Genomic DNA, 8994 nt, shown 5'->3' with positions numbered 1-8994 from the left:
CTTTCCCTATAAATTAAACTTTATACACTGTACTGTTTATCTTCTATGGTCATAATTTATTTTTTTTTAACCAGCTAAAATTTTGGTACATTGTGCAGTTGGAGTAAGCAGGTCAGCTTCCCTAGTCCTAGCATACCTCATGATAAATCACCACCTCCCATTGGTTGAAGCCATCAAAACAGTGAAGGAGCATCGATGGATTTCACCCAATCGTGGCTTTCTGAAACACCTGCGAAATCTGGATGTTCAGCTACGGCAAAATAAAGAATGCTGAAATGGAAAACCCATTTACATTCACTTTTCTGAGTTTCAGCCTTCATAGCTGTTGTACATGTACAGTTTCCTATAATCAATGCATGTTGAAAAAATGAAGAAAATTATGCATCAAAGAAAAAAAGTCAACAGAACTGTAAATGGATTAATTCAGTTCCGTCAAGATCACCACAGCCAAGATCAGCACCGTAAGCCCTATGTGCTGCAGAGCTGCTGTGCCAAGCGTGGTGCTACCAGATAACTCCACGGGACTGGTTAAGATGGACTGAGTCCGTTCCTGGTTTGTGCTAATGCCAGAGGCAAGTTCAATAACTGCATCTAGGTATATGGTGTGTTTGAGTCCCCTTGTGTAACAAAATCAGCTTCCTCAGTTTGCTCATGGTTCTCATGTGCATGTTCTCATACGAAAAGGTTATTTTTGTTTCAAGACTCGAGATGTGGCAAGGACAATTTCTTAAGAGCCTACATGCCACTACAGAAACATTCCTATTTCACTGGTCTGCTAAATATTGCAGTGCTACAAAATCTGTGACAGCCTGAAGACCTACATCAAGAGAATAAACTTTTGTACAGCTCTCTCTGCAGTCTCTGGGTCAGCAAACCCACAAACCTTTACTCATGTAAATATGTTTTTAGTATATTATATAGTATATTGTGGACATTTTTTTTAAAGTATGTCAGATCTTCAAAGCATTTTGTAAGCTTGAAATCATCAGTTCACTCTCCCTTCAAATTATCTCAAATCATTTCTGTGTGACTGGCTTTGAATCATCCCTGGTTTAACATCAGGTAGGAACTTAGCTTACATCGGTGGCTAGACTTAACTGATACAAATTAGTTTTAAGCTGTGTTGAGGGTGACATTTTTCCTATTACCAGGTAATCAATACTTAAACCAATGTGATTTTTAATATAGCAACTGCATTTAAAATTCATGCTACCACTCTGTCTGAAAATTAGCTTGTTATCTTGTGGTGAGCCATGAATCAATAATCAAATCTATTTTTGCCCTTTGCTACTGGTTTGATTTATTGATTAGCTGCCGTTATAAACCTTCCCTGCCAGATTAAGTAAATACATTTCTGCTTGTTTTTCTGCATTTGAGGCATCAGCTCTGATAATATTCCTCTCCACTGGAAGAGACTTGCAAGGTTATTAGACAACTTAAATAGTGGTAACTTGTGAGTTGAACCTCTCCCTTCCCAGACCCTCTATCCTCTTTAATTCTTGGTGAGGTTATGACATGAATGCTGATTCTGCCTAGCACTTATGGGAATGTAGAAATCCCTCCCAGTTTGAGTGTACACAAATGTTTTGCAAAATAAGCGTATTTAAGATCCTTTCAGAGGTCTGTTTGACTGTCTGTTCAGATTTTCCTAAATCTTGCCAAAGAGCTCCACTGACAAGAGAAAGAGATGACATTGTAGTGGGAAAAGATCAAATAGAAAATCACATTTAAAACCTAACAGTGCTAGGAAAATCTTCATACCTCACAAAGCAGCAGAGTAGTTGAGGAGGAACTGGGTTTGCTTTGAAGTTCTCCATTAGAGTTAATAGGGATTTATATGAGTTAATATTTCATTATAATTCATACTTCATTCACATTACAGTAGGTTTTAGTCTGGAAACCTTTTGAAGACATGGCATTGAAAAATCTGAAATTCATGTGAGTGAAATAATGCATCTTAATGGCTTTAGGCTGGGCAAAAATTAGACACATGTGAGCAAGATTAATGGAACTTCCCATCAGGACAATGCTTTGCATGCCCCTGAACATCTGTCCCACAAAGCCACAGCTGTGAAAGCGGCTCCTGCTGTAAATTAGTACTTGCTCTCAGAGATACTGTTCATCCTGGGAGAGCATTGTTTCACCAGGGTAGAGAAGAGAAGAATACAGAGCTAAGCTGAGTCAGTCAGGCATCCATGCCACCAATGACATGGCAGTGATCCCATACAGCAAGACTTACTTACCCCAGTGGAGGAAATGAATTAGTTAGAAATTCTTTTCAAGGGCATTGGCAAATCACAGAAGCATTCTTAATCTGTAGAGTTAGTGTTGCTTATATTTCCTACCTGCCTGTATTGCTCCCTTCCTTATATGGAGTTTAATTTTGGCTCCGGGTCTGCTCAGGGATAAAGATTTCAGTCAACATAAGCAAAAGCTCTAGAATTAGTCCTGTAACAACTTAAAACAGAAAATATTGTCTGCTGTGATGTGCTAGGAGAAAAAGAGACCTCACACTACCCACAGTCCAAGTCACAATGTGATGTGACATTATTGCTTCAAAGTTTTCCCCTATCATTGGGAAAACTTGTAATTCAAATATTGGTTTGGCAAGTTAGACCAAGGAACCAAAACAAAAGAAAAATACTGCCTTACCAGTGGCACTATGTTCAGAAAATGCATATCTGTCAACAGAGCCTATACAACCTGGGAGACTAAAGGCACTTGAAGGTTAACTCTGAAATCAGGGACAATCCCATTTCCAAAGTTATTTAAGTACCCAAGGGTAAGCTAGGTACCTGCTGAGCTGGCCAAAACACCTCAGCTTGTGCAGCAGTGTCTGCCTACCCTCCCGGGAGCCTGCAGGAACTGTCAGTCCTGGAGATCTAGCCTGACCGGGAGCCCCTTACCTTCCATCTCCTCTGAAACAAACAGGTGCACAGGGCTTCCTGCCCCAGGCTTGCCTTACCATGGGGTCTTTCCTCAATCTGTTCTTAAATCCTTTATCCCTTTTCAACTTTTTTTTTCAAGTTTAGCTGAAGAACACATCTGACAAAGCCCACAGCAAAGTGCCTGTGGTTAAGGAATGAGCTCCTCCAGTGCACAAGGACTATGCCAGAAGAAAGAGTTAGACCTCCTCTGACGACGATCTGAAAACCAATTTTTGTTATTTTGAGAGCAAGTTTCATCTAGATTCAATTTCTGAGACACCTCACGACCTCAGTGGGTCGTGAGGGCTAGTGCCAGCTCAGCAGAGGCTTCGAGTGTCTGAGCAGAGGGCACAGTGAAAGGGACTGTCCCAGCTACAGATGCGGCAGACTTAAATCTGCCTAAAGCAGTCACAAAACCACAGTGTCACCTGAAGGGAGCCATGCAAAATTCCAGTGGAAACTGCCCTTAATGTTATTTTCCAGTACAAGAACTGAGGACACCAAATGAAGTCAGTAGAAACAAAGTCTGAAACAAGAGGAAGGGGTTTAGGTGAGCTCTATAATGCCTTGCCACAGGATGCTGCAGAAGGCCTATAAACATTCAAGAGGTAACTGGAAAAGTTGATGGGACAGAAATCCATTCAGGGTTATCAAATACTTAGAAATTCCATACGAATCTGGAAGATCATGAGCTGCAGCCAGCTGGAAAAATGGGAGAGCATTAGAAAGCAGTGTAACTCATGCTTGTGTGTTCTTATTTTCTGTAGGCATCCACTTAGAGCCAGTGCATGATAGTGGGGTCAGTGGACCTTTGGTAAGGCCCTGAACAGCTGCTCCCATGGTCTTTATTTTGAACTCACCCCTAAGATGAGCTGTCCTCTCTTTCCTGGTAGCTTATTATTAGAACTGGGTCACATGAGGCATTTGGGATTGTGTCTCAGTTGCACTGACCGACATTTTTTTTACAGGGAAAGCTCTATGCTGGCAGACACAGCAATATAGCTTGTGTGGGGAAGCACAGCAATATAGGGGTTTTTTGCATAAGATTCGCTTAATGCAGAATTTTCATTTTTGTGGCTGTTCCCCATTGCATCAGGGATGTAGCGCTGAGCTAATCCGGGGAGGTGTCAAGGCGCGTGCCATATTTAGAGGCAGCCACCTGCTTGGGAACATCAAGCAGCAGCAAAGAGCATGCTTCAGCAAAATCCCCCTCCCCTGTGGATTCTGCAGCAGCAACATCCAGCTGGCTCTCCCCTGCCTAAATCTGCATGTGGCCACCAAAGGGGTCAGCGTCTGAAGATGGTCAGACCCGTCAGCCCAGGAATGCTTTGAGCCTGGTGCTCCCTCTGCCCAGGAACTGCCAGATATTTTGGGCAGCTGCAAGGTGGAAATAAACCACGTGGGTGAAGAGTGGCCTGATCTCTACATAGGCGATATGCAAGTGTTATGTAAGGCTGAGCTGTTTTGAAGGGCTGGGGAATATAGTATTTGTTAACTTATGCTGTTCAACTACTTTATTTAGTTAGCGTGGTTAAACTTTGTTGTCTTAAAATAGACTTAAGGTTAGCATAGAAGAAAGAAAAAGGACGGTCCATTAAAGAAAAAACCTACAGAACATAATTCAATATAAAAAGAATAAGACTCTCTTTATTGCTTTGCATTACTTTATAATTAATCAACATATAGATTTTATAAATGCTGCAGCATTTACCAAATAAAGCATAAGATAGTCTCATGATCCTGAGTAGCCTTAAAATTGAGCTATGATTGATTTTCACCCTTTTCAGTTTAATTTTAACTAGAATGGAAATTTTCACACACAAAAAAAGGCATTCTAATATTTGCTGTTTTATGACAACCTGATTTGCAGTTGAAATTTCTGACAAAAAAAAATATGGATATTCCAAATGACAGCAGATTTCACTATTACTTCTCAAACTTGTGCGGATGTTTCACTCTGGAGCATGGAGGAAGCACACAGTCACCTGCACTCAACATGCCTGATGACCAATGTTATGCTAAAACAAATTTTTTCCACAAAGAAAGCAAAACTTGCTAAAATATCTGGAACAATAATTCCTAAATGAGAAAAGCAGGAGGAACTAACGATCCTTTGGCTAATCACCCATTGATTACAGCTAAAAGTGGGCGTACTTTTAGCTATGAGAAAGGAAAGCCTAAAAATTAGCTAGGTGATGTTGGGGAAAAAAAACCAGATTTTGCAAACACAGATTACAAATTGCAACCTGCTTCCTAATCTCACTGCATTTCTAATGAGGAGCCCTGCAGATGAGGCCTGTGCACAGCGGGTGGCTGCCCACTGGTAGGCACTGGTGGGCACCCAGAAATACAATGGTGCTGGTCTGGCCCTTTAGTGGGGAAAGGCAGGAGCCAGCACAACATGCAGTACTTTACTGACTTCTGCCTTTGTGAAGGGAGTGGAAAATCAACCTTTGCCTTTCCAGTTAAACCTCATAACTATACTTTGAAATTAACTTTTTTACTTTACTAGAACATTTTGTAAAAATAAGGATTTCCAGAACTGAGCCCAACAGGGAGTAAAAGCAAAGATGTAAGACTCTATAAAAATCACTGAGATTATATTGTCTTAACACCATCATTTGATTTTAGACATTCTTCTAAGTGCAGTTTCAAGATGTTCTTTTAATGTCTGTGGGTATATACGCTTCAAATTATTCTTGCATGTTTATTTTCAATCACATTCTGTCTCTTGGAGGAAAAAAATGAACGATGGGAATGAAATGTATACAAAACAACAGTATGTACATGTAGTAAGAACTTTGAGAACATTCAGCTAATAGGAATAAAAATGTAAACAGTTTTGTTTGCTAATGCAACAGCTGATCACTAATACTGAGCTTAAATACAAAGAGTTACAGACTGCAGTCAGTGAAACTGGAAGTTTATCAAGTGCTGTAGTCACAATATGAACAAGATCTGAGAAGAAAGTTTTATGGGATCTTCCTGAGGTGGAAATGGGGAATAGAGAGAGTATTAGCATTTATGGCCCAACCCAATACTCAGTGAAGTCAATAAACAGAGGATGTTTCTGTTACTGTGCAAACCCATGCCAGCATCAGGACTTGTGCCATAGCTAAAATACCCCGAAGCAGCACCATAAATTGTTGCTGCTTGTTTCTGTAGAACCAGTTAGGTGCATTTTCCTAGGGACTACTTGGAAATGAAAGACTGATCTAGAATTAAAACTGTATCTTATAAGAAATATTTCTCCTTATGACTTATAAGGAATTTGATGGTCAGTTTTTTAAACAAGTTAAGTATCTCTAGTAAAATGAAGTAGGGATGGCTGACTTTTCGTGATGTCTTTCATCCTGGAGGACTTTGAAGTGGTCAACAAACTGATTATTAAATATTTGTCTGGCTATCAGCCATCACTGATATGCAAGGCCAAAGCCAAGACCCTTTGGGTTGAAAGGTAAAATATTTTTAAAGTTCTATATAATAAGCAGCTGAGGGCACAAGATGTGAAATATCAAATACCAAACTTCGTGCTGAATTTTAAGCAGGCAGGTTTATCAACTGGAGTGTAGCCTGATTAGCAAGGCTAGTACTCCAGCAAAGAAACACCATACAATTACAGGCCAAGGCAAAATGGTTACAGGCTATGCTAAAACCTGAGTGTATTCTTTCAATGTACATATTTCAAGTTCAATTAAAGGAGAACCTAAGATACCTCATGAAGTGAATTTTTGTAAAGTGTTTGGGCCAGTAACTACCAGTGCTTTTGTAGTCATCTGGAGCCTGTAATGCTTGTTAAAGATACAGGAAGTTACAGGCAGGAAACAATCTTTGCAGAAGTGAAATGACTTGGAATTCTGCATTTTCCACATCTATTTTTATATTCAGAAATCACAACCTTTTACCTTTCTTTTACTATATTATTCCTTCTTACACAACATGTCTCAAAGCATGATGGGCATCAGGCTCTAAAGAAAGTAATACATTACAAAGCAACAGCATATCTTGATTTGTTTTTTGTCATGAGTTTTCATACGTGATTCTCCACAGCTCCATAGCCCATAACAAGGAAGACCTGAGGAGGCTTGGTGTCTCCCATGCACTGAATGTAGCACATTTTGCATAGGGAAGCAAAGGAGACCAAACTTTGGTATACTTGCAGAGGACTTGATCAACTTTCACCTTGGTACACATCTCTGTACCGCCTCTGAGTATATTCACAAGGCCAAATGGTAAGTCCCTCTCCTGGTGGTAAGCCATGATCACAAATTACTTTAGCAGCATTAACTAAACCTAATTCGACCACTTGAGTAAGCCTAATTATCCACTTACAGACATTGTCTCCATCGGCAGCTGGGAGGACAGCAGGATCCTGAAAGATTAAGGTAACCAAGAAAACAATGCCCAAATCAGTGGCAAGGATTGCATGTGGTTTACTGGTATTCATCAGAGTATTACTGCTACAAGAGTATCTTCTATAGCAGGAGCGAAAAAAAAAGCAGTTTATAACTGGGATTCATGATGTATTTTAGCAAATGGAGAGAAAGTTCTGAGTTTGCAGTCAGAAACCACCACTTTTTTAGATTCATCAGAAAACACAACACATAAATTATTACTTTCTAGTTTGAGAAACAGCCAAAATCTGCAAAGAGCTATTGTAGAGACATGCCAATTGACCATTTACAAAGCCTAATGCCATGTGTTTTCCTCTCTTTCTGGACTCAGCTCTCTAGTAACAAAATGTGGTTCTTGATTTATGAAAAGGATGAATGTAATACCCTGGAGGCTACTTTATCTCAGCTGCTGTAAATTGGATCTCTCAGAGATGAGATGAGATGCAAGTGAGGCAGAAGTACAAACGTATGAAATCTGTGACCATGGCACTACTCTGTGCAGCCTGGAACAGCACTAGACGCATTCATTTCTACTTACCTTACGATCTTCTGTTACTTTCCTCTTGGCAACACTATCCAAAGAGTTATCCAGTAGCAAGCAAATTCACCAATCTGCAGGATTTAGGTATTAAACTGACATACAGTATACACCTGTATAAACTCTTATGAAATAAAAAAAATATCAAAGTGACAGGGAGAAAGATCAGACAGACAATGTGAATATGAGATAAAGATGAAAGGAAGATGACCTAGAGCTGTGGCATCAAACTTATCTTTCCTTTCTCATTAGGGGGTAAGGGGTTTCTGAATTTCGTATACTCCAGTCACTCCTCAGTCATTTGGTTAAACAGAGACTACACAACAAATGTGCTAGATACTTCTCTAGGATATATTCCCGGTTTGTTGTCCATCTTGCTCATTAAAACTCATAAAACTCAACTCCAAAAGCAAATGGGCCCCTGTTTAAAGTTAAAACTCCTAAGGATATCCCTGGACATAAAACATTGCTAACCTGTTTTGCTGTATTTGGATCTGCAAATGAAAAAGAAAGGGAAAAATGTTGCAGTCCAACAGATACAAGAAATCACCCAGATGGGGGACAGAATATTCCCACCCTGGTGACAATAGATGCCTAATGGCCAGAGACTTTACAGAGGTAACTCCCTCCTGCCATGCCCTCTGCTCAGCTCTATCTCAACTTTATGGACCTGAGAGTTACAGCAAGTGTAATAAATATTCAGTCATCAATTAGCCTTCTTTTCATGTTCAGAATTTCCCATTCCCACTAATATTCTTTTCACACAAACACTGCTGTGTCTCTACCACTAGTAAACACAGAAAGAGCCGAGTTCTTCAATTTTACAGGAGTATTTCATGAAGAAACTGGTCCTTCAACTCTGCTCTGCTTTCTCAGAAGACAGGTTTCTCCCAGTACCCTGTCTTCTGTCAACATCTCACCAAAGAAAGGGGACTGCAAAGATAAAATACTCATCAGGCTTTTGAAATGACTACCCAAATTGGCAAGCTGAGCTAGACCACCCTCGGGTTATTCTTATCTTAGAGCAGGTCATGGAAAACAAATTTTGGTTTTAGACTGAAGTCCTAGATATGCAGAGGTAAAATACCTGGGGAAAGTTGCTGGTGGCAGTTCCAGCATCTCAGCAGAACTGTGC

The 8994-nt window shown here is 40.1% G+C and overlaps 1 protein-coding gene across 1 annotated transcript in view; it reads left to right on the top strand.

Moving 5' to 3' along the window:
* Positions 1–274, top strand: part of LOC104537813 — a 1974-nt gene extending 1700 nt beyond the window's left edge. The window contains exon 3 of the mRNA XM_010180820.1: positions 75–274. Within this exon, the coding sequence (XP_010179122.1) occupies positions 75–274 (200 nt within the window). The remainder of the gene's footprint in view (positions 1–74) is intronic.
* The last annotated feature ends 8720 nt before the right edge of the window (positions 275–8994 follow it).

Source organism: Mesitornis unicolor, unplaced genomic scaffold, assembly GCF_000695765.1.
Source record: "Mesitornis unicolor isolate BGI_N332 unplaced genomic scaffold, ASM69576v1 scaffold10820, whole genome shotgun sequence".
Lineage (NCBI taxonomy): Eukaryota > Metazoa > Chordata > Aves > Mesitornithiformes > Mesitornithidae > Mesitornis > Mesitornis unicolor.
This window is presented reverse-complemented; position numbering and strand designations above follow the sequence as displayed.